At 55.5% G+C, this 23,991-nt stretch overlaps 4 protein-coding genes across 16 annotated transcripts; 3 read left to right on the top strand and 1 right to left on the bottom strand.

The window, feature by feature from the left end:
• The first annotated feature begins 322 nt into the window (after positions 1-322).
• LOC122420753 (calmodulin-1-like) lies at positions 323-9,677 on the top strand. The gene is made up of 3 exons (XM_043436194.1): positions 323-924; positions 2,708-2,709; positions 9,666-9,677. The coding sequence occupies exon 1, from the start codon at positions 457-459 to the stop codon at positions 904-906; it is 450 nt and encodes a 149-aa protein (XP_043292129.1). The 5' UTR covers positions 323-456; the 3' UTR covers positions 907-924; positions 2,708-2,709; positions 9,666-9,677.
• On the top strand, positions 1,844-8,180 carry PSMD8 (proteasome 26S subunit, non-ATPase 8). The gene is made up of 7 exons (XM_043436193.1): positions 1,844-2,242; positions 3,261-3,333; positions 3,452-3,554; positions 4,963-5,128; positions 5,587-5,687; positions 6,810-6,921; positions 7,618-8,180. Exons 1-7 carry the CDS (start codon positions 2,072-2,074, stop codon positions 7,753-7,755), a joined length of 864 nt encoding a protein of 287 aa, XP_043292128.1. The 5' UTR covers positions 1,844-2,071; the 3' UTR covers positions 7,756-8,180.
• GGN (gametogenetin) lies at positions 8,654-12,716 on the bottom strand. Of its 4 annotated transcripts, none has more exons than XM_043436179.1 (3): positions 12,626-12,716; positions 9,709-11,639; positions 8,654-8,830 (listed from the first exon to the last, which is right to left on the bottom strand). In XM_043436179.1, exons 2-3 carry the CDS (start codon positions 11,619-11,621, stop codon positions 8,713-8,715), a joined length of 2,031 nt encoding a protein of 676 aa, XP_043292114.1. In that variant the 5' UTR covers positions 11,622-11,639; positions 12,626-12,716; the 3' UTR covers positions 8,654-8,712. The 4 variants fall into 4 exon arrangements, with proteins under 4 accessions (XP_043292114.1, XP_043292113.1, XP_043292115.1 ...); XM_043436178.1 differs by having other exon boundaries at positions 12,413-12,694; XM_043436180.1 differs by having other exon boundaries at positions 9,709-11,623; positions 12,413-12,694.
• SPRED3 (sprouty related EVH1 domain containing 3) lies at positions 12,700-23,473 on the top strand. Of its 10 annotated transcripts, none has more exons than XM_043436187.1 (6): positions 12,700-13,487; positions 15,046-15,133; positions 16,344-16,512; positions 16,618-16,694; positions 19,098-19,241; positions 19,937-23,473. In XM_043436187.1, the coding sequence occupies exons 2-6, from the start codon at positions 15,050-15,052 to the stop codon at positions 20,600-20,602; spliced, it is 1,140 nt and encodes a 379-aa protein (XP_043292122.1). In that variant the 5' UTR covers positions 12,700-13,487; positions 15,046-15,049; the 3' UTR covers positions 20,603-23,473. The 10 variants fall into 10 exon arrangements, with proteins under 10 accessions (XP_043292122.1, XP_043292118.1, XP_043292123.1 ...); XM_043436183.1 differs by having other exon boundaries at positions 15,046-15,226; XM_043436188.1 differs by having other exon boundaries at positions 12,700-13,491.
• The last annotated feature ends 518 nt before the right edge of the window (positions 23,474-23,991 follow it).

Raw genomic sequence — 23,991 nt, 5'->3', positions numbered from 1 at the left:
AGATTGTGTTTCTTCCAGCCCAGAGTTTCTCATGATGTACTCTGCATATAAGTTAAATAAGCAGGGTGACAATATACAGCCTTGACGTACTCCTTTTCCTATTTGGAACCAGTCTGTTGTTCCATGTTCACTTCTAACTGTTGCTTCCTGACCTGTACACAGGTTTCTCAAGAGGCAGGTTAGGTAGTCTGGTATTCCCATCTCTTAGAGATGTCTTTAGTGTATTGCTAAAAAGCATGGTGTTTTTTAGAAAATATGTATAGCATTAATATGATGCAGTTTTTCCTTAAAGAGTTTTTTAAAAAGACACAACTTGGGGCGGCGGCGGCATAGCGTTCAGCGCACACGGACACCCCCCCCCACCCCCCCACCCCGGCAGCAGCTGTACCGGAGGCGCCCTGCGGTCCCGCGGCGCGGCCACCCTCGCTCTATCTGCCTCCCTGCCTCTCTCGCACCATGGCTGATCAGCTGACGGAAGAGCAGATTGCTGAATTCAAGGAAGCTTTCTCCCTATTTGACAAAGATGGTGATGGCACCATCACAACCAAGGAACTTGGAACCGTCATGAGGTCGTTGGGTCAGAACCCAACAGAAGCCGAATTGCAGAACATGATCAACGAGGTGGACGCTGATGGTAATGGCACCATTGACTTCCCAGAATTTTTGGCTATGATGGCTAGAAAAATGAAAGACACCGACAGTGAAGAAGAAATCCGCGAGGCGTTCCGAGTCTTTGACAAGGATGGCAATGGATACATCAGCGCCGCAGAACTGCGCCATGTCATGACAAACCTGGGAGAGAAGCTGACAGACGAGGAAGTAGACGAGGTGATCAGAGAAGCAGACATCGATGGAGACGGGCAAGTCAACTACGAAGAATTCGTACAGATGATGACTGCAAAATGAAGACCTACTTTCAACTCCGTCCCCCCCGCCCCAGAAGAATCAAATTGAATCTTTTACTTACCTCTTGCAAAACAAACAAACAAACAAACAAACACACTAAAAAAAAAAAAGTATAGTTTATACTAAAAAAAGTATAGTTTATACCAAAAAAAAAAAAAAAAAAAGACACAACTTGGGAATTCCGTGACGGTCCAGTGGTTAGAAATGGGTGCTTTCACTTGGATGTCCCAGGTTCAATCCCTGATTGGGGAGCTTAGATCCTTGGCAAATGGGCTGGGCGGGGTGAACCGTTGGCGCGGGTGGGGGCGGGGGCGGGACGAGCCCAGCGGAGCGTGGTTGAAAGACACAATTTATTTACACACTCGTTCATTCATTCAACAACTATTGTCTTCCTCGCGGTGGGAATACAGCAATAAAGAGAACTGATAAACATCCTTACCTCTTATGACATTTTAAATGATGGAAGACATGAGAATTGAGAAAAAGTAGATGTTAAATAGGTGTAATATAGATGGAGGAATCAGGGGTAGGGATAAAAAACAAACAAACTAGGCATTCCCTGCATATATGGTGGAATTTAAGCCATTAATATTGGATGATTTTTGTAAAGTTTATGAGTATTCGTACAAGCTTGGAGAAAATGTGGAAGGATGCACTGGGAAACTAGTGAGAAAGACCTAGAGTCAAATCTCAGACGTTAGTCTCTTCGAAGTTTACCCAGTCTCTCAAGCCTGCCTGTAACATGGGAAGAATAACAGTTATTCAAATGGCTCCACCGCCGCCACCTCTTGGTGTAGAAAAGAGGTGCCGCGCAGGTGAAATCTCCAAGACACAGAGCCCAGGGTGACGCCAGTGAGGCCATATTGGCTACGGGAAGTACGGAGGCGTTGCGACCGCTGTCATTTTCAGTTAGGGCATGGGGCGACTTCCGGTTACCATTTTGAGTGACAGTAGAGGCGGAGCTCCGGCTGACGCATTCATTAGGGGCCGGGCTCCGAGGGCACCTCCCTGACAGCGACTGAACACTAAGCCCGGAGCGCGGAGGCAAGCCATCGTAGCCCCGCCCCCGACTTTGGGCTCCACCTCCCGGCCCCACTTCCGCCGGGTGAGCGTCGGTAGGCGTCGGTGCCGTAAATCGGGCTGTCGGTTTGCCGCATCACGGAAGATGGCGGCCACGGCGGTGAACGGGGTGGCAGGCACCTCGAGCTCGGGGCCTGCGGCGGCCTCGGGCGCAATCCTGCAAGCCGCGGCCGGCATGTACGAGCAGCTCAAGGGAGAGTGGAACCGGAAAAGCCCTAATCTTAGCAAGTGCGGGGAAGAGCTGGGCCGTCTCAAGGTAAGGATCGGCCGGGGGTGCTTCGAGGGGTCCAGATCCAACCGAGTTTCAGGCTCAGGGGGAAACCGCGGCGCCGACGGGACTAAGGCGGACTGGGCTATCTAATAGGGTGAGGGATTCAGAGGAGCCGAAGTGCGGTTTGGAGGCATGAAGATGTGAGAGGGACCTCGAACGGACTAAATGCGGCCCCACGGTGGGGGGTGATGGAGAGGGTGTTTCTGGCACACCCGAGTGAGAGGTTAAAATTTTGGTGCTTGGAGGCCTAGCTGGTTGGAGTGGTATGATGGGGCTGTCAGCTTTTGTGATGTAGGATTCTGGCCGCCACCAAGTGGAAAATGAGGACTGGACAGGGACATGGAAGAAGGAGGCTGAGATGATGGGGTTCGTGGTTAAGACCAGGCTAAGTTGGGGTCCGAGAAGTCTGGGGCTTAGGGATAGATCTGTGGAGAGGGGGGCCCAGCTAAGTTGTGAGGGCAGGACTGAAGCTGGGAAAAATACTCTTATAGCACAGGACCTTAATGGGGCTCGGATTGCTTCAGGCCAGGTGGAGGGGGTACAGGTGGGCTGGACCACGTTGCTGAGGCGGGTGTATCTGATAAGGGATGATGTGTGAGCTGGACTATAGGAAGAGATTAGCCCCCTTTCCTCCTTGGTGTAGGTTGAGGGGGGTAGCTTGTCCCAACCCAACAAGTGTGGGAAAGTGTTGCCAAAGAACCAAAGGTGCTAGTGTCTCCCTACCCCCTTGATTCCACTGGGTCAGGCATGGAGTGGGTCTCCCCAGTGGGTCTATTAATACTTGTGACATGAAGTCATCCTAAATGAGCCCACATCACGTGTCCAGGCCCTGATCTGATGGCTTTATGAGGACTGACTCCTTTAATATTCATAACAGCCTTATGAGTCAGGGATGATGGCTAGCTCCATTTTCTAGGTGGGAAAATGAAGGCCTAGATAAAAATAAATAACTCATATTTAAAGTCCCATCTTCTTTCCTTCCTTCCCCTGCCCTCCTCTTCAGCTGGTTTTGTTGGAGCTCAACTTCCTGCCAACCACAGGGACCAAACTGACCAAGCAGCAGCTCATTCTGGCCCGTGAGTGTCACTGGAGTTGATGGGGGTTTATGGACTTGGGTCATGGCAGGAATGGTAGCAGTGGTGGTCAAGGTCGGGACGCTGGTCACCTCTTGAGAACTTCCTCTGTTGCCTACAGGTGACATACTGGAGATCGGGGCTCAGTGGAGTATCCTACGCAAGGACATCCCCTCCTTCGAGCGGTACATGGCCCAGCTCAAATGCTACTACTTCGATTACAAGTGAGGATGGACCTGGCCCCTAATTTGGGGTGTGTGTGTGTAGCGGCTTCCCTGGTGGCTCAGTGGTAAAGAATCTGCCTGCCAATACAGGAGGTGGGCAGATCCCTGGGTTGGGAAGGTTCCCCTGGAGAAGGGAATGACAACTCACTCCAGTATTTTTGCTTGGAAAATCCCATGGACAGAGGAGCCTGGCGGCCTACAGTCCATGGGATCACAGAGTTGGATGCAGCTGAGCACACAGTAGAGTGTGTGTTGGAGGGGGTGGGTGGTTTACATGGCAGCTTTATATCCTTGTTGCTCTAGCCACTTGGGACATCTGCCTTCACCTGGGAATTTCCCCTTTGCATAGCTGTGTGCCCAGAAACCTCAGGGTTCGTGGTTGGCCTGGAGGTCCTGAGTCTGGGATTACACCGTCCAGTCTCAGTTAACCTCTGGTCTATCTCCTCCTTCACATTCCCATCCTAAATTTCCACTCCCCAGTGTAGCCACCGTCCCGTTTTACCTGCCTTGATCCCCGCCTTGCCCTCTTCCATTCATCCCTCCATGGCAGCTGGTAGGATCTTCGTGACACTAAAATTTGACCATGTTGATTGTCTGCTTAGAACCTGTCATGACTCTCTGTAGCACTCAGGTTTCAGACCAAGCTCTTTCCTGTGGTCTTCAGTGGGGTATCAGCGCTGACTCCTCTGTCTGTCTGTCTCCCATCCTGGCCTTGTCTCTCCTACTGGACTGTGAGTCTTCTAGAAACAGAAGGGTCTTGGTCACTGTTGTGTCCCAGCACAGCCTAGTATGGAGCCTGGCCCAGAGCAGAGATTCACTGACTGCACGTTGAATATGAAACTGAATGGTTTCATAACCGAATGGGGTTTCCATGGAGACTGATGGTTAAGAATTTGACAGGAGAAGCTAGAAAAACCGAATTTGAAGCTATTTTTCCCCCTTCCTGATTATATGATCTTGGGCAACTGGTTTCACCTCTCTAATTCTCAATTTCCCCCCAGAAGTGAAGGTAATGCTTATTAATATAATCATAGTTAGCACTTCTGTAGAATTTGTTGGGGCCAGATACCGTTGTGATCACTGTACCTGGATTAAATAACTTAATCAGTTAACCCTATTCGTTTAACCCACCTCTGTGAGATGGGTACTGTGATGATAACCTGTTTTACAGTTAGGGGAACTGAGGCTTAGTCACTTTACTGGAGTGAGGTCACTTTCTAGGGCCCATATGATTGTGACTTCTTTATGTCTCTTTGAGCCTCAGTTATATGTGAAAACCCAGGGACTAGTGCTCCTCCAAGGAGAGAGCATCGGGCAGTCATCAGGGTGGATCCCTGGAGCCTGTGGTGTGGGGAGCTTGGTTGGTACCTAAGCCCTGCTTACCTTGGATTCCCACTCTGGTCCATAGGGAGCAGCTCCCAGAGTCAGCCTACATGCACCAGCTCCTGGGCCTCAACCTCCTCTTCCTGCTGTCCCAGAACCGGGTGGCTGAGTTCCACACAGAGTTGGAACGGCTGCCTGCCAAGGACATCCAGACCAACGTGTACATCAAGCATCCGGTGTCCCTCGAGCAAGTGAGGCTGAGGAAGTGGGAGGGGAGGGCCTGGCTAAAGGGAGCGGTGCAGGGAGAGACACTCGGAAGGGTTTCCTGGAAGACTAGGCAGGGCTCAGCCTGTGGACTCATTTGCTCATTTGTCCAACAAATATTGAGCCCTAGCCATGTACGCAGGCACTTTGGTTGGTTTTCCGACTGTACAGTGAACAGAACAGATCAAATCTCAGATCTTATGAGGTTGACATTCATGTGAGGAAGCAGATAGTAAACAAATGACTCTGTGTGTGTGTGTGTACTTACCAGGGAGGGCTTCCTAGAAGAGGAGGACCCATCTGCATGGGGAATGGTGACTCTATGGCAGAGAGTGTTCTGGCAGAGTGTAGATCATGGAGGTGCTGGGATTACAGTGAGACCTCAGTGGGGATGCCTCTGCTGTCTCTTCCTCATCGTCTCTTCTTCCCCACCCGTCCTCTACAGTACCTGATGGAGGGCAGCTACAACAAGGTATTCCTGGCCAAAGGCAACATTCCTGCCGAGAGCTACACTTTCTTCATCGACATCCTGCTTGACACTATCAGGTGTGGGGGGGCGGGGCGGGGCAGGGCCCTGCAGAGTGTAGAAAGAGCTTGGACTCCAGAGTCAGACAGCTCTGTGTTTGAATCCCATTCGGGCCACTTGTGATCTGGGGAGGCTGGGCACATCAGTTTCCTCTTCTGTGAACTGGAACTGGTCATGAGATGGTAGTAAGAGCCCTCATCTCACTCTGGGCCCATGGAATTCGACCCTGAGCATGGGCCTGGTGCCCAGACATTGCTCAGCTCAGCGCTCAGACAGAGACCCTGCTGCCTTTCTCATGGAAGTACTCCTTGAGTCATCTAGCTTCACCTCAGGTCACCTAAACTCTGCAACCTCAGTTTTCTGTTCTTTAGAATAGGGCTACCAAATCCTGCTAGCTCCTTGGGGGTTGCTGTGTACACAGGTGGCACTGCATGGGCGGATGGGCATGACGTGTACAAGTCCAAGTGTTCAGGTGGTGTCAGAGTTGGTTCACCTGGGCAAAGCGCCAGATTGAGTTGTTTTCTCATTCCTCCAGTGACAAAGCTGGGCCCAGAGAGGTGCAGGGAGTGAGGAGAGGCAGTTTAGTGGGTTTAGGTTATTTTTAACCCTGAAATATTTCTACTCTTCGCAGTGCACAGGGAATATTATAATGAGTGCCCACATACCTACCACCTGGCCTAAGAGATATTAATGAAATACCTCACAAACGGCCATGCTCCTCCTTGTCACTAGTTTTTGCCCAGAGCTACCCCTTCTCCCATTTCAGTGGCTTGATGTCATGCTGTTTTTTACTTCAGTGTTGACCTCTTAAAATGGGTACAAAGAACCCCCTTGGGATTGGGGGAGAACCTTCCCTGTGGGGAGGGTGTTAGGTGAAGAGATCCCCTTCTGTGAATCTGAGGCTCAGTTTCAGCCAAGCCTGAAGTCCTCGTGGCTAGAAGTGAGAATCTGAGCCTGGGTCCAGGAGTCCCGGAGACCTGAGTGTGTGCCCTGCTCTGGGCCTGGCTTTGCAGCTCTAGTCAAGCTACTCTCCCCTGAGCCCCGAGGGGATAAATGGGGCAGGTAACATATTTCAGCCATAAGTGCTGAACTGAAGGGCCAGGCCTTCTCTGTGCACAGTAATGAGACTCATCTTCCCCCAGGGATGAGATTGCTGGTTGTATCGAGAAGGCCTATGAGAAAATCCTCTTCACCGAGGCCACCCGGATCCTCTTCTTCAACACACCCAAAAAGATGACAGACTACGCCAAGAAGGTGGCTGGGGTGGAGGTCAAGGGACCATGGGGTGCATTCACTGACAGCAGGGTGGGATGGCCCGGAGGGACACTGGAGCCAGACTCCAGTTGTGCGACCTCAGGCAGGTGGCCAGGTTTCTCTGAACTTCAGTTTCCCTGTCTGTAGAAAGGGCTCGGGTTTCTTATGTGGGATGGTGCCAGCACCCGGCACCAGCCGAAGGCGGAAGCTTCGCACTTGGTGGTGCTTGTCCTTATGAGAGTTCCTTGGAGAGCGCAGCTTTTCCCCGCAAGACTCTGGTTCATTGGCTCTGGGGTGTTTATGTGGGAGCAGGGTCCCTGGAGGTGCTGGTGCTTGTGATGGAGCAGCCCTGGTGACTGACGAGGGTCATGGTCAGACTGGAATAGGTGAAACTGAACTTGGGTGTTGGGGACAGATATCTAATGATCGTTTACTCTGGGCCAAACATTGTTCTCAGTATTTTTGATTCATTTGAATCCCCACAACAGACCCAGAGAGGTGTGTAATTAGGGTCCCATCTCAAACATGGAGAAATGGGGGCACAGAAAAGTGAAATTACTTGCCCAGGGTTGTGCACGTTAGAGCAGGGTTGGTGAGGAAAGTGAGCCAGAGCCTACATGGGTAAGTGCTGGCTTGGGGGGCTAGGGAGGGTGTGTGTGATCACCCCACCCATCTCCCATCTCTTCTTTCTTGCAGCGAGGGTGGGTCCTGGGCCTCAACAACTACTACAGCTTTGCCAGCCAGCAGCAGAAGCCGGAAGATACCACCATCCCTTCCACTGAGCTGGCCAAACAGGTCATCGAGTATGCCCGGCAGCTGGAGATGATCGTCTGAGCCCACCAGGCACTGGGGTGGGGCAGGGCTTGCATTATTTAAGGCAGTTGCAGTGCAGAGTTCCCCCTAATAAAGATGGATTGACATTTTCTTTCTTAGGCCCTTGTCACCCCAGGTGGATTGGTAGGGACATAAGTTCTTATCTCTGAAGAACTTGGAAGTTTGGGGGCCTGAGGAAGTCTGAGGTAGCCCTGGGTCAGCCTTTTTCCAGTGGCCATTGCTCAGAGTCTCCAACACAGATGCCCACTGCAGGGCCCAGTGGCACTGTGGGCTGGGGGAGGGACAGGCCCCAATAGAGGGACTATTGCAGCTAGCTGTGGACACTCGGGAAGGCCAGGCCAAGGTACCAGTGTTTCAGTGAAGGGGGTGAAATGTCCTGATATTGAAAAATACTTGGAATGAATTAAACCAGTTTTTAAAAATGACATGCTAAATCGACCTCTGTGGAACAAAAGGCACAAGGCCCTGGCCTGGGTGGGCCTTCATTCCCACTCTTCTGAGCCAGTGCTGTGACATAGGACCTCTGTACCTCCCAGCCTATGTTTCCTGCCCTTGAAGTTCTCAAGGTGTTGAAGGCAGAGTCCAAATTTGACTGGGCCATTTGTGGGATGTGGGATTTTCAAGATTTTCTTTGAGTCAGTTTCCCCAGCTGCATAATGGGAATGATCATTCCTGCTTTTCCGAGTGATTTGCGCTAAACCCTGAGCTTGGCACCAGATCAGTTGGTTGGAAATGGGGTTGATTCTGTTAAGGGGAATGAGAACGTCTCACCTGTGGGCTCATCAGTCCACATGCTGGATGAACAGCTTCCTGTTCCCAGGGTGTGGTGTTTCCAGGGAGACCTCTGCCCCACCTCACCCCTCCAACCCTTAGCTGGTGACTGACAGGCATCTCGGCATCTGGATGGTTATTTTATTGTCAAGGAGGGGGAGGCAGAGGGCATTGAGCAGACTGCACTCAGTTGGAATGGGTAGCCTGCAGGTCATAGTGCTCCAGCCCGGCTACCAGGGAGCCGGCCAACTTGATGGTGGCAACCCAGGGTGGCTCACTCAGGTGGTTGGTGGGCGTGCTCAGCCTACAGGGAGGGTAGAATCATCAGAACCTGTGTGGCCAGGCCTTTACCCATTCTAGGCTCCACTTTCTCCATCTGTGTAAGAGACCATGACTGAATTTCCCAAAGGGAGTTTAGATCAGGGCTGTATCCATGTAATAAATTTAGTAGGAAAGAGGGCTGAGAGCTGGTGATAATGGTTTCCCCAACTCCCCCTCCAGGCCCCAGCTGAGCCCCAGAGGTCCCAGGGCAGAGTGTCTCACTGTGACTCAGGACCCAGGGTCCAACAGACCCGGATGATGACCACATTCTGAGATGAAGGGGTGAAGGAGAGGCAACCAGAGGATGCAGTGTCTCCCCTGAATCTGCAGAACCAAGGGTAATCTCTGCAGGACAAGGACTGGGGACATCAGCGCCCTCTGGTGGTCAAAGACTGGAGCGGTCAGGAGTCGAGGGGACTAGGATTGGGGCTTCCTTTGGAAGCCTGCATTTATAACCATTTGGTTCCAGAAGACCATCATCTCTTCTGTCTCTGAAGAGCTTGGGACATGGTCCTTCTTAATGTCATCGGGGACAGGGTCAAGGCAGTGAATAGGATCAGGCCAGCTGGGACCAGTATCCCTGGTGGCTACAGAGAGTAACAAGGGAGGTTATCCATCAGAGGTCTGGATACTAAGGGGCTGGGCCAAGGTGTTCTCTGTCTGGGAGCAGCGTGCTATCAAGGCTCCTATTGGTTCTGAAAGATTGGGGTTCAGTTGGGTTTGAGATGCAGCCAAGGGGAGGGTCTAGGGGCAGCTGGGGTCAGGAGGCCAAAAGGTTGAATGGGGCCCTCCAGGAAAGTGAATTTCAGGACTTGGAGTATCCCCCCCCACCCCCACCCCCACTCCCTGACCTCCCCTCACCAGGCAGACACGTTTCTTGGCAGGCGGCGGTGGCGTGGCTGGTGGCGGCAGTAACACTTGCAGGGACAGGAGTTAAGCACCTGGAAGGGTGGCCAGTGGCGCGCGGTGCCCGAATTAGCTGTCCCCGCCGGAAGAGCCCCGCTGCCGCCACCCCCTGCACCACGGCTGTCAGTCACAGTAGTGGCTGTACGTTCGCGGGGACCATCTCCGGGCGCGCCATCCTCACGCGGAACCGCGCGGGCTGCACGGGGACCCTTGTTCCTGCGCGTGCGGGTCTTAACGGGCGCGGGCGCAGGTGGTAATGGCTCGTCCACAGTGGGAGCTGGAGCCGGGGATGGGGCCGGGGCCGGGGCCGGGGCCGGGGCCGGGGCCTGGTCGGCAGCCAAGGCGGAGGACAGAGCGGGAGCCGGGACGGGAGCCGGGGCGGGAGTCACGGCCGACTCCGAGTGGCCCGGGCCCGGGGCGGGCGGGAGCGTCACGGGCAGCGGTGTTGGCTGGAGCACGGGCGGCTGCGGTGTGGGAGGCGGCGCTGGAGGCGGCGTGGGTGGTGGTGTGGGCGGCGGCGGCGGCGGCGGCGGCAGCTCGGGGGGGCCGGGAGGCCCGGGGCGCACAGGCTCGCCATTGGTGGGCGCCGGGAAGATGAACATAGGCGGCGCCAGTAAGGCGGGTGCGGACCTCCGGGTCCCGGGAGCAGGATGCATCTGCCCTGGAGCAGGCGGTGCGGAGCCCCAGGGTCCTGAGAAAGCGGCTGCGCGCCGTCTGGGCGCCCCGACGCCTCCGCCAGCCCCATTGAAGCGAAAGTGGCGTTCAGGGCCTTCAGGAGGGCTCACCCAGTCAAATTTGGGCTTCGAGCCAGGGAAGGTGGTGTAAGGTGGTGGCGGAAGGGTCCGGGCGTGGGACGCAGGCGCCGAGGGGGGTCCAGAACACCCCTCGCCGTCTCCATCACCGCCCTCTGCTTCCTGAGTTCCCCGAGGGACCTCTCCCGAGGGGCGAGAGGCCCCGGGAGCCAGGGGTCCCTGCTTCAGGACCTCAGCGTAGGAGATGACGCCCGAGGCGGCGAAGAGGCCGCCGCCGCCCCCGCCCCCGCCCCCGCCCCCGAAAGAGGCTTTAGCGGCTAAAGAACTCGACGCTGCCGCAGGGGGCAGAGGGGGCCCCGACTTGAAGGTGACTTTACACAACAGACTCAGGCCGGGCTCGGAGGCCGCAGGCCTGGCCATTTCGCCCTCGCCTGCTTGGGGAGGTGCCCCCCTGCGGGCCCCGCTGGCCGTCTGGCCCTCGCTGCCGAGTCTGGCCTGGCTTTCTGTAGGGGTTGCGGCGGGTGTGGCCAGAGTAGGAGTGATTCTGCGGTCCGGGGGCTGCCGGTCGGAAGGTGGCGGTAGTGGCGGCTTCCGCGGCTCCAAGGGCGGCGGAGTCGGAGATGGGGCCCTCGGGACAGGGTCGGGGTCCTCTTCGGTTAGTTGCCGGGACGGCGGCGGCAGCGGGCGGAGGCTCGGAGGGTCGCCCTGGCCGCGATGACTCGCCTCCAGCAGACCGCGGATCCGGGGCACCGGAGTGCCCGTGGGTTTTCGCCACTTAGACGGCGCGGGCAGCAGGGTCCCCACGGGGGGCGGGGGTGGAGTGGAGACCGCGGCCGCAGCCGCCTCCTCTGAAGGGGGCGTCACTGGCGAGGGCAGTTCTAAGGTCAGGGGCAGGGGTGAGGGTGAGGCCTGGGGCTCCGGGGGTACCAGGAGTCCCGGGGGCGCGGAGCTGCCAGGGAACCAGACGCCCAGCCCGCGAGCCAGGCGCATGGCCGGGGAGGAGGGGGTCACCTCGGGCTCCACCAGGGATGTCCGGCGGGAGTCGGAGGACCGGTCCGAGGCCTGCTCTTTTCGGGAGCCCCCGCCCGCGGACGGCTCCGACTGCACGTTTCCCATTTCTGACGGAGGTCGGGACTGTGGTCAGAAAAACTTCCTCCAGTCAATCAGCCAGGGCTGTGGGGACCCCCCCGAAGCTGGCTGAACTTGGTCCTGTCCGCCAGCACCGACTCCACCCTTGTTCCTCAAGACCTACTCAGGCACTGGTTTCTCCCCGCATTCCTGTTCCCTGACTCTTGACGTTCACGCCTTCTTCCTCATGGCCCCATACAACTAGCTGCTGCTCAGATACTTAGTCTCTCATCCTCTTAGTGTATTAAGGCCCGGTTCCTGTCTCTCTGGCTGGTCCCTCATATCACATCCCTAACACTGTGGCCACGTTTCAGGTCTCTAAGCTCCAAGACATAGGTCTTGCCCGCTTCCCTGGCAATCACGCAGGCCGCGACACTCATGACGTCGGCCTCTGTAGCCTATAAGGCCTACAAAGAGTTCAAGCTTCTTTCCCAGGACTTTAACTGGGCTCCTGAGGCCCAAGCCCCGCCCCCACCCCCTTAAACCGCCTCCGATTGTCAAAGAACCTGGCCTTCTCAAGTCCCCTCCCACTCCTGCCCAGGTCTGGCCCCGCCTCCGCTTAACAATTCCTGGTATTCTTGTCAGTCTAACCCCTCAGTCATCATCTCTAACCCTCAGATACCTCTCTGTGTGTTGATCATTTGGTCCTGTCCTCTTCCCGGCTTTAATCCTAAATTTCTTTTCCCGCTCCTGGTCTAGAGGCAGGCCTCACACTCAGGCCCCACCCTTTTCCCCAAGCTCCTCCTTGGCTCCTCCTTCGCTCGGAGGATGCCACTCACCAACTCCTCCAGCTGACCAAAGTTCAGACCGCGGCCCCCTGGGCCCAGGGCAGGGCGGGGAACGGCCGTAGCAGAAAATAACCGAAAAGAACGGGGGTGCGGGTGAAGGCAAGTGGGCGAGACAGCGAGGGCGGACCCCGAGATCTAGGCCCCGCCCCCGAGCTCGAGGCTCCGCCCTCTTGTGAGCCAGCCTAAGCACAGCCCCTTACGAACCTGGATCTCCCTTTGAAATACTCCGGTGTCTTCTTCCCCGCCCCCCAGACCTCGTAGTCCTAGGCCTCATCTCTTTAGAACGTTCTTTTAGCCCCGCCCCTTTACAATGCCCCGCCCCCTCCGTTATTACTTCTCCCGAAGCCCCGCCCATTACGAACTCTGCTACGTAGCTCCTCCCTTTTGGAACTCTCCGTCGTCCGGCCCCTAAAGACAATTTACTTATAAGCTCCGTCCTTCTAAGACCTGGCAACCTCTCTTCCCAAGACCCTCTCCTTCCTCTGGCCGGCCTAGAAGGCCCTTCCTCCGTGGGCCCGCCCCTTCCCTGACGCACGCGCTCGTCCGCGCCTTCGGCGTCCGCACCCTCTCCTCCTCTAGGCCCTCCGACCCCGCCCCCTTGCGAAGGCTCCCTTCTCGCCCCACCCCTTTTCGAACCCAGTCAGGCACCCAGCCCCTCCCATTTAGAACCGCAAACGTAGACCCTCGCCTCTTTAGAATCTTGAGACCAGGCTCCGTCCTGGACCCCTTCTCCATATCCTCAGGGGCCAATGGCGCGGATGGGTGGGAAAGTAGGGGATCCTCTCCGGATCCTGAGAAAATGCGGGCTGGGGGGCTGTTCGCTAGAGCCAGGGCAGGGCTCTAGGACCCAGCGGGCAAGTGCGCCTGCCTCGCGCTTACCCCTCCCCCAAGCCGCCCCCTCCCCCCCACCCATCTTCCAGGTTCCCCCTCCCTCCCCCTGCGCCCCGGCTCCCGGTGCCCGTCTCTAGCGCCGCCGGAGTCAGCGAGGGAGCCGGAGCTAACAGGAGGAAGAGGAGGAGGAGGAGGCCACGTCGCCACCGCTCGGAGCCCGGCCGGAGCCTCCCAGGCAGGTGCCGAGTGGGGCGAGGGGGCGGGGGCTGACAGACCGCCTGTCACGATGAGGGGGCGGCCAGGACCGCGCTGCGCCTCCTGCCCACCGGGGCGCCCCCCAGACCCTAGCTGGAAGGAAAAGGAGGTGGGGCCCCCTGAACTGCGCGGCAGCCATTTGGGGTATCGGTCACCATTTAGGGGGCCTGGACTTCCTCCGAGGACTCCCCATTCATAAAATTCCGTACTGGACCCTCACCATTGAGGAACTCAGGGGACCACTCCCCCCCCGGGGAACAGCTGTGTGAGGAGCGTAGGGCATCCAGAAATCCCGGCGTCCCATCCCAGTAGGCCCTGGAGAGGACCCCTGCCCTCTTTCTCTGCTTCACCTGTTGTCGGGGGAGGCGGGCGGACAAAGGAAGCAGCGTCACGTGACTGCTCATTCACAAAATCCCATCCCATTGAGAAAAGGGGGCTGGGGGCGCTGCAGCCTCCCCCTCCCCTCCCGAAGGACTGGGGAAACCCGGCAGCCTGCTGGTGGGGGAAGGGGCTAGAGCTCGTTGCTGGGGTCCCTAAGGCCGGTGCTCCAAGGTCCCTGCGCTAGGTGGTAGTGAGGGGTTGGACGCTGATCCCGATTATGGGCGGAGGGCTACGTCCCCTGAGCTGGGGGGCGGGGTAAGATGGTTCTGAAGGATGCTAGGGCGGGGAGGGAAAGGAGGAGGGATCAGTTCCTCTCCCAACCCCTCACCCGGCAATCTCTTCCCCTTGCCTTTCCTCGGCAGGGGCCTGAGGGAGCAGGCTTGATTTTTGTGAATGAAATGCTCTCTGGATGTCTCTCGATCGCCCGTTTCTGGCTTCCTCTGCCTCCATCTCCCTTTCGGCCTGTCTCTGGCCATTTCTGGTTCTCTCCCTGCTCCCTGCCCATCTCTCGTTGCTGGGTGACTCAGTGAGCTTTGCATCCGGTCTCATTCATAAATCCGGGAAGGGGTGGGGGGGGGCGGGTAGGAAGACAGCCTGGGTTTCTCACCCAGCCAGTGGCCTGGGTGGCAGGGTGCGGAGGCAGTGTAGGGGGAACTGGAGCTGAGTTGATGGGCTATAAGAAAATACATATGCGCAGGCACCCAGCTGTGAGGGGGACGTTGGGTGGGGCTGTGGGTACGTGATGAGGGAGGAGAAGGAGACAGGGTTGATAGGGGATGAGCAGGAGGAGGAAGGGAAGTGGAAGAGCGAAGCTTTGGGGGTGAGGATGGGGAAGATGGGGAAAGGGAGGCAAGGTGAGTATGGAGAGAAAAGGTAGATATGGAGAAGGAGGTAGGCATGGGAGAAAAGAGATGGCAAGAGGAAGAAAGAAGCCATGCTGGAAGAAGGTGGGCATAAGAGAGGTGACGGGTATGGGCAGAAGGTGGGCATGGGGAAAGAGGTGGGTGTAGAAGGTAAGGGGAGTATGGGTGACTAAGGAGACAGTAGATCGGGCTGTGAGGGATGAAGAGGGGAGGTGAGGGTTGGGGAAACGCTGACTAGGAGAGCAGGAATGACGCTCACTGACCATGTTGTCCCTGTCCCCCTACCTCCTCCAGGTACATGGTTCGGGTCCGAGCCGTGGTGATGGCCCGAGATGACTCCAGTGGGGGCTGGCTGCCTGTGGGGGGCGGGGGCCTCAGCCAGGTGAGCGTATGTCGGGTCCGAGGGGCCAGGCCCGAGGGGGGGGCCCGCCAGGGGCACTACGTCATCCACGGGGAGCGCCTCCGGGACCAGAAAGTGAGCCACCCTGGGGCGTGGGGGTGGGGTGGGGGTGTGGGGAAGTAGGGGGATGGGGCTGGGAATGCAGAGGTGAGGTCAGGTCATCTCCCAGCTGAAATCAAGTCCGGGTGTGGGATGGAGCTGGAAGTGACTCTGTCCTCTGGATGAGAGTGGGGAGTTTGGGGACTATTGGGGGTGTCAAACAGGTCCCGTCCCCTGCCACTGCCCACTGGATGGCCACAGCAGCCTGCTCACTGGTCTCCTTGTCCTGCTCCTGCTCCCTCCCCCAACCTCAGCCTGTTCCACTGGGGCTGGGCTAACACCTGACTCAGATCACATCCCTCCTCGTCTCAGAACCCTCCCCGTGGCTCCATCTTGCTCAGAGATCCTCACCACGGGAATTTTACACCACCTGCCCCTCTGCCCTAAGTATTTGGAGGCCTTTGGTGGGGGGACCATCTGGAAGTGTCACATAGGGTTTACCATCCTGTTGTGGGTTCAGCAGGAATATTCTGGGCTGTCTGGCATGAAATGGAAAGAGACTGTTGACGTTTCAGCTGGGGATGTAGTAGAAAGGTTTGGATTGTTTGAAAAGGCTTGGGGTAAGGGTTGCAGTTCAGAGCAGGGGTTGGAAGGAACAGTGTAGGGGGATTTGAAATAGTGTGGAAAAAATACAGTGATGTTGGGCAAGAAGATGGGATAACATCTAGGGTGTTGACCAGCATCTGAGGGGAAATCTGTGGGATTTTGATAAAAAAAAATTTGGGGGGTAGTATTTGGGGAGATTCCTGGGGCATCAGAAGGGGATTAACAATAACATTTTGAGATGTTCAGTAAAGCTTGGGGAGTACAATTGAGCCAAATGGGCGATATTGCCTATCAGAAGGAGCTTAACATTTTTTGAGGCATCCAATAAAATTTGGGATGCCTACTGAGATATCAGAGGGAAGGAGGTGTTAGGAAAATGTAGAGATCAAGGGTTTGGGGGGAAATATTGGAGTATCAGAGGTGTGCTCAATATTGGGGTGTGATCAGGGTTCAAGGGTGCACCTAGGATGGGGAAATGAGATTTGTGAGGTGCTCTGGCAGGAAGGGAATGTCTGACCTGGACCCTTCCTGCCTGCCCCCACTTCAGATCACCTTGGAGTGTACCCTGAGGCCAGGCTTGGTTTACAACAAGGTGAACCCCATCTTCCATCACTGGAGCCTGGGTGACTGCAAGTTTGGGCTGACGTTTCAGAGCCCGGCCGAGGCAGATGAGTTTCAGAAGAGCCTGCTGGCAGCGCTGGCTGCTTTGGGTCGAGGTGAGTGGTGCATGTGGTAGGGGCTGGAGCCTGGGCTGGGGTGAGTGGGGGGTGGGAGAAGCTTGGTCCTGAGAACTCACTGCTCTGCCTCTCTCCCTACCCCAGGCTCGCTCACCCCCTCTTCCTCCTCCTCTTCCTCCTCCCCTTCCCAGGACACTGCAGAGACCCCCTGCCCTCTGACGGTGAGTCTCCTGGGTGCAACGCTGCCGGGAGGGCAGGGGGCTATTTCTATTCTGCAAACATTCTTGAGCACCTACTGTGTATCTGGAACCAAGCCACGTGCTGGGGACACAAATTCGGGCCGAAAACGATTAATGTCAATTTCAATCCCAGTGATTTTAGTTTTTCTGTTCTATCATGATTTACCCATTCATCCAAGGGTATTTATTGAACACCTTCCATAAGAAGTGTTTTAAGCACTGGGGATACATCAGTGAACAGAATAAAGTCCCTTTCCTCATGGAGCTCCTATTCTAGTGTGGAAAGGCAGAAAATTTTTTTAAGGTATACTATAAAAATGAATAAATATTAAAAGTAAATAGATGAATAAATCAATGGGAAATCCAACCTTCTAGTTACTTGAGATACAAATCTTGGAGTCATCCTTGACTCCTTTCCTTTTTTAATGCCTCCTCATCTAGTCTGTCAGCACATATTGGCTCCACTTTCTTTTTTAAAAAATTTGGCCTCACCTCACAGCACACAGGATCTTAGTTCCCCAACCAGGGATGGAACTTGGGCCCGTCAGTGAAAGCACTAAGTCCTAACCACTGGGACCTCCAGGGAATTCCCTGGCTGTACTTTCAAAATGATCAGACTGTGCCTCCAACCTGGTGACTATTCAACCTCATCTCCCAACTGGACCATCTCATCAGCTGCTCACCATCAACTGCCCCCCTCCTCCATCTCCTTTCCCCCACACAGCCAGAGGGACCCTATTGACATCTAAGTCTGATCACGGATATTCTCCACTTAGAGCCCTACCAGGGCTCCATCTCACTCCTGGTAAAGAACAAAGTCCTCACAGAGGCACATAAGACCCCACACCAGCTGGCCCCCTATTACTCTCCCTCATGGTCACTAGGCTTCAGCCACATTGGCCTTCTCACTGTTATGCCAAAAGGGAAGACAGATTCCTGTCTCAGGGCTTTTGCACTGGCTGGTCCTCTTGTCTTGGAACATTCCCAAATTTCCACATGGCTTATTCTCTTATTTCCTTCAGGGCTTTACACACGTAGTCTCCTCCTCAATGAGGCCCTCCCTGTTGTTATTCAGTTGCTAAGTTGCATCTGACTCTTTGCAAACCCATGGACTGTAGCCCGCCAGGTTCTTCTGTCCATGGGATTTCCAGGCAAGAATACTGGAGTGGGTTGCTATTTCCTCCTCCAGGGGATCTTCCCAACCCAGGGATCAAACCCAGTCTCCTACATTGGCAGGTGCATTCTTTACCACTGAGCCATCAGGGAAGCCCTGAGGCCCTCCCTGAGTAACCTGTTTAACCTGCAGTCTCCTCATGCTCCTTATCTTGTTCTTTCCCCCATCTTCTAAGACAGTTTTATTTCCTCTTCCAATAGACCATTTTCTTATCTATGACTTTACTATCCATCTCCCATGCTAGAATGTCTGCTCCAGGAGGGCAACGATCTTTTGTTGCTTTCTTGCTGCATCTTCAATGCTTAAAACAGTGCCTGGTAGACAGTTAAGTGTTCAGTAAATATGTGTTGAATAAATTGATTGACTGAATAAATGCACATAATGTCGGATTCGATTTGGCCCTTGCTGGGAACAGTGGGAATGTCTCAAGAACACGTGGAGGAACAAACCTGGTTCCCTGGGCAGAAAGGGGGGCTTCCCAGTATAATGGGAGATGAAGAGGGGTCTACAAAAGTCACACAGACAGATCCCATTTATTGAGTGCTTTCTCAGGAAAGATGCTGTGCTCTCTGTGCTCCATCTCATATCCTCCCAATGGCCTTTGCGAGCCTGGCAAGTCATGGGTGCTCAATGAATGTTTATTGAGGATAGTAATCTGTTGAGGTAGGAATGATTCTCAAGTCACAGAAAGGAATGGAGGGTCTGAGAAGTGATGTTTCAGCCTGTAAAGGACAGAGCTTGGTTTGGACGGGAAGGCAGACATTCTAGGTGGGTGGAACTACCCCACTAAAGGTGTGGTGGTAGGCAGGAGGCAGGAAGGCAGCTGATGACCAAGGGACAGGGGTTCTGAGAAGGGAGAATGATTTGATGTTCTGTAGGTTGGTGAGCTGAGCAGATAAGAAGAGGAAGTCCAATAACCATAACCATTTCCAGCTCTTCCTGTACTTCAGGCATGTTTATGCCCTTTACAGTGGGTCCTAACCACATCCTTATGAATAGACAATATTATGATCCCCATTTTACAGAGGAGGAAACTGAGGCTCAAAGAGCTGAGCTCACTTGCCGGAGGTCACACAAGCAGTCAGTGGCATTGCCGGGCTTGAACCCAGGCCTGTCTGGCCACAGAGCCCTCGCTCGCAATGGGAGGGGGTCTATATAAGGGCATCGGCTGTGCCAGAGGTCCCGGCTCTGAGGCCGCCAATCTCCCCCAGTCCCACGTGGACAGCGACTCCTCCTCCAGTCACAGCCACCAGGAGACGCCTCCCAGCGCAGCAGCGGCCCCCATCGTCACGGTGGAGTCAGCTTCCGGCTTCGGGCCGGCCACGCCCCCCCAGCGCCGCCACTCGTCAGCTCAGGTGCGGCTCCCGGGGAAAGGGGGCCGGGGCGCCGGGGTCCCGAAGTGGGCGGGAGCTGAGGCCGCAAAGGGGCAAGAAACCACAGATTCTAAGGGATGGCTGACCTGTCTTGTGGCGAGGGAGCTTAGGCCTGGGTTTCTGGGAAGGTTGAGTGAGGGCTTCCTGCGCGTCTCCTGCGCTCTTGGAGATTGGAATGCTCTGAATTCCAGAGGGGTTTAGGGGACGACTTGGACAAGGAATATATATTAGGGGGTTGGTGGTACTCATGGAAGGAGTTCTTCAGTACTTAACTGACGAGGAGTGAGATTCAATATCCGAGGGGTAAAAGGGACCTGGTGACCAGACTCCTGCAGAAGGAGAAGATGGACGGGGTCCAGGACTCTTGAATCTGAGAAGGGCTGGGTACAGGAATCCTGGATCTTGAGAGAGGACAGGTCTGAGAGCCTGGCCCACTGGGTCCTTAAAGTTTGGGCTTGTGCCTGAAGTCTTCTGTCTGTCCCTGGGAGTGGAGTGGGCTGAGGACTTAGAAGTTCGGGACCCCAGGCAATCAGGATCCCAGTACAGGATGCTAAGATAAATGAGGCCTGTGGCTGGGTCTTTGGATTCTCGGGTCTTCTAAGGCCGGGATGGATTGTGGAGGCATGTGGGGGATCACAGAGCCCGTTAACCTGTTCTCCTGTATCTTGGTCCCGCAGAGCTACCCTCCGCTCCTACCGTTCACGGGGATTCCGGAGCCTTCAGAGCCCCTGGCTGGGGCCGGGGGCCCGGGCTGGGGCGGCCGCGGCTATGAGGATTACCGGCGCGCGGGGCCCCCCGCGCCCCTCGCCCTGTCCACCTGCGTCGTGCGCTTCGCCAAGAGCGGCACTTTGAGGGGCGCAGCCCTAGGGCCCCCCGCAGTCCTACCCGCCCCTCTCACCGAGGCTGCGCCTCCAGCACCCCCGGCTCGCCCACCCCCAGGCCCCGGCCCGGCCCCTGCGCCAGCCAAGGCCTCCCCGGAGGCGGAGGAGGCGGCGCGCTGCGTGCATTGCCGTGCGCTCTTCCGCCGTCGCGCTGATGGTCGTGGCGGCCGCTGCGCCGAGGCCCCGGACCCGGGTCGCCTGCTTGTGCGCCGTCTCAGCTGCCTGTGGTGCGCCGAGAGTTTGCTCTACCACTGCCTGTCGGATGCCGAGGGCGACTTCTCGGACCCGTGCGCCTGCGAGCCGGGCCACCCGCGCCCCGCCGCGCGCTGGGCCGCGCTGGCCGCGCTCTCGCTCGCGGTACCCTGCCTCTGCTGCTACGCACCCCTGCGTGCGTGCCACTGGGTCGCGGCGCGGTGCGGCTGCGCGGGCTGCGGAGGTCGCCACGAAGAGGCTGCGCGGTGAGGACGGCCTGATGGGTCCGGTAGCCAGACCGAGGACCCAAAACTGAGGGTCCAGGACCCCGGACTCCGTTCGGACCCCAGTCCCAAACCTAGGCACACCCGGAACTTGGAGCTTGAGTTTGGATTGAGAGACCCCAGACCTGGAACCTGGACCCCAAATGTAGGACGGAGAGACCCCAGAACCAGCTTCATTGGGATGTCTGTCCAAGAGGTTCCAGGGACCCTGAGTTCTGGCTTTCCCATTCTCCACCCCCACCCCGACCTAGACTAAGGAGATTCCAGGGATCCCCAGACCTTTCACCCCAGGCAGGCAGGGAGCACACGGATCCCTGAGAGCAGGGCTCATCCTGACTCCCTGTTCAAATTACCAACCTAGAACCCCCTCATGCCTGGCACCATGAACCATCAGATTACATCCTCATAATTAGGAGTGGCCAGAACCTGACCCTACCTGTATACAGTTACTCCCAGATCTTAAATCATAGTACCTGGAATCACCCCCCAATGATTCTTGAATGCACCTAAAACCTGGGGCACCTGTATCTAAGATGTTCTTGTAGCCCCAGGACTTCTTAGACACCAAATCCTCTTAAGATGCCCTGAGTCCTTGGATGTGCTCAAACGGCTGTTCTCTCACCCAAATGACTTGGGAGATCCACCTCAGAGCCCTCCTTCCCATGTGCACATGGCCCAAGATTCAGAATTCAGACTCCGAGATGCTGTGAGCCAAGGATCAAAGACCTCTGTAGACCCACCCATCCCAAGCTGGTGTTCCCAGGAATTTTCAATTCCATATATAGAACTCTGAAGTCCTATATATGTAGGACTGATGTAGGATTGAAGGCCACCAGTACCTCAGGGTCTAAGACATGGGTCCCAACCCCTCAGATACCCTTCTTCCAAACCTCCTTGGACTCGGATTTCAAGCCCCAGATCATCCTGGAATCTTCAGCTTCTTTGTACCCACATATTCCCAGTCCCCAAAAGGCTAGGAGCCCAGTTCCCAGAAGATGGGACATTCATAGCAACTCAGACCTCTGACCCTTTGCCCCTGAGTGGCTCCAGAGTGCTTTAGGAACACTCAATCCAAGACCCTAAGGTGCCACTGACCCTCCAAATTCAGAACTCAAGCCTACACAGTATTGGGATTGTCCCTGACCCAAGACCTTGGTCCCTCCATGCCAGAGACAAATCTGAGGTGCCCTGGGACTTTCACACCTTCAGATCCCAGATTTTTTTGGATTCCAACCTCTCTAGCCTGATATTTCCCAGGCCCAGCTTGTGCATCTCCTGAGACCTGCTGCCTATTGAATCTTGCCGTTCACAGACCCCTGAAACCCCAAGGTCCCAGACTCTCAGAATTCTAGTCCCAAGGGCCCCGGCCCAAGCTCTCAGTATCATACAGAACTAACTATCCCTTTAACCCTAAAGGGGGAAAAAAAAAACATTTTGAGCTAATGTTCCTGGATTCCAGGACCAACCAAGATCTCCCCTGCTCCCATATCTAGGACCTAGCTTTGCCATAGATGAGTGTGCAGGCTGTTCACTAAACAAGGCCTCACAGCCAAGGCTGTGAGCAGGGCTGGCCATGCTGTGCCCTCAGAGGAAGGTGTGCATTTGTGTAAGTTGCACAAAGACAACTAGATATGGCTCTATTGGCACAAATGCCCATGGGTGCACACTCACACCTACACACACCCACACCCACACACTTCCCAGCCTTGCAAACTCTCTCCCAAGCCCAACCTTGAGTCCTAGCCTTAGTCCAAGCCTTTCATGTGCTGCCCCTCTGTTAACCCCTTCACTTCCATCTCAGAGTTGGGGGTTGTTTGGGAAAGTTTGAAAGCCTGGTTCATGGCCTTCTGAGACTCCTCTTCTGGGGAAAGGGGATTCCAAGATCTCTTTCTCTTCAGTGGAATGGGACTTCTAGTGTACCATGGATCTGACAGCCTGCATGGGGGAGATCACGGTCTTGGAGCAACACAATCTCAATGTTGTATGGGCTTGGGACCTACATCTGGTCCTAGGCATCTTGAAGTGTGCACTTACCTTTCCTCATTACCCAGACCTGGATGGCCTTGTGGGGGTTCAAGGGATAGGTCAAGGGGGCCAGAGGGATGGATCCTCCTGTCACTTCCTTTAAATTATTAACTATTTATTACATCCGGAACCTGTGAGATTCAGCTCTCTCAACCAGACCCTGGGATGGGTGAGAGAAAAGAGGGGTGTCCCTCCCACCCCCACTCTGCCCAGCTCTCATCAGTGTCAGACCCACCAGAGCTGAGGGCGGAGGGACGGGGGGCTGGGGCAGCCTGGGTCCCCATCCCCCTCTCTGTGCCTCGGTCTCCTCCCTTCCGTGGTGGGCGGGGGGAAGCTCCATTCTTAACCTACCTCGTTTTGGGGAGGGGTGGGACGGGGGACCAGAGTGCTGTAAGGTGCTGTGGGATCTGTGGACGAAGTGGTGGGGGCTGGGGGAAGGTTCCCTGGCTCCCACCTCCCAGCACCGCCTCTCCCAGGTCTCCCAGTCCTGCTCCCTGCTAATACCCACCTCTGATCCATGATTACTCTTCATCACCCCTAAATCAGGGGTGCATGGAGGGATGACCCTGGGAGCCAGGAAGACCTCAAACCCTGGAGCCCCCAGGCCCAGTTTCCCAGCTGCTTGCCCCTCAGATTGGATGCTTGGCCCCCAGGCTTGGGGGAGGCACCTCGACATTTATCTTCCTGATCTTGATTCTAAGCCAGTCTGTGACCTCAATATTGTTATCAGTGCAGGCTGAAGTAGTGGGGGAGGATGGGGGCCGAAGACCAGCCTTGTCATCGGGGGAGGGGGCATGAGATATCGGCTCCAAGAAATGTCTGTGACAAAGTCTCAGCCTGTGTTCTTTATTTGCATTGATGCACCCCATCCGCTCATCTTCCTGAGCCACCAGACCAGACAAATCCTCTTTTCCCCTTCTCATCCTTTAGTCCCAAGCAGACCCTCGGGCTGAATTTTATACATCCAATCATTCCACAAGTACATTTACTGAACACTTGTTATATACCAAGCCCTGTTCTAGGTGCTGGGGATAAAACAGTGAACAGAAAAATTCATTCCCACAAGGAACTTATGAACTTTATAGTGAAGGAGACAACATGTGAAGGAGATAACATGTTAGTGGAGGAGATAACATATAGTGAAGGAGGTAACATGTTAGAAATGATATATGCATGCATGCTGAGTTGCTTCAGTCACGTCCAACTCTTTGACTCTTTGTGACCCTATGGACTGTAGACCATCAGGCTCCTCTGTCCATGGAATTCTCCAGGCAAGAATACTGGAGTGGGTTACCATGATCTTCTCCAGGGGATCTTCCCAACCCAGGGATCGAACCCATGTTTCTTATG

Source organism: Cervus canadensis, chromosome 18 (genome assembly GCF_019320065.1).
Source record: "Cervus canadensis isolate Bull #8, Minnesota chromosome 18, ASM1932006v1, whole genome shotgun sequence".
Taxonomy (NCBI): Eukaryota; Metazoa; Chordata; class Mammalia; order Artiodactyla; family Cervidae; genus Cervus; species Cervus canadensis.
The sequence above is the reverse complement of the archived record's forward strand: the minus strand, read 5'-3'. Positions and strand labels throughout refer to the sequence as shown.

Bases quoted from the DNA above. Each gene is read 5' to 3' on its own strand.
- SPRED3 (XM_043436182.1), top strand. From the start codon at position 14,768: ATGGAGAAGGAGGTAGGCATGGGAGAAAAGAGATGGCAAGAGGAAGAA. The intron at 16,513-16,617 runs GTGAGTGGTGCA...TCCCTACCCCAG, and splicing joins GCTGGCTGCTTTGGGTCGAG to GCTCGCTCACCCCCTCTTCC. The intron at 16,695-19,097 runs GTGAGTCTCCTG...AATCTCCCCCAG, and splicing joins AGACCCCCTGCCCTCTGACG to TCCCACGTGGACAGCGACTC.
- LOC122420753 (XM_043436194.1), top strand. From the start codon at position 457: ATGGCTGATCAGCTGACGGAAGAGCAGATTGCTGAATTCAAGGAAGCT.
- PSMD8 (XM_043436193.1), top strand. From the start codon at position 2,072: ATGGCGGCCACGGCGGTGAACGGGGTGGCAGGCACCTCGAGCTCGGGG. The intron at 2,243-3,260 runs GTAAGGATCGGC...CCTCCTCTTCAG, and splicing joins AAGAGCTGGGCCGTCTCAAG to CTGGTTTTGTTGGAGCTCAA. The intron at 5,688-6,809 runs GTGTGGGGGGGC...ATCTTCCCCCAG, and splicing joins ATCCTGCTTGACACTATCAG to GGATGAGATTGCTGGTTGTA.
- GGN (XM_043436179.1), bottom strand. From the start codon at position 11,621: ATGGGAAACGTGCAGTCGGAGCCGTCCGCGGGCGGGGGCTCCCGAAAA. The intron at 8,831-9,708 runs GTGAGGGGAGGT...CCCTCCCTGTAG, and splicing joins CCAAGAAACGTGTCTGCCTG to GCTGAGCACGCCCACCAACC.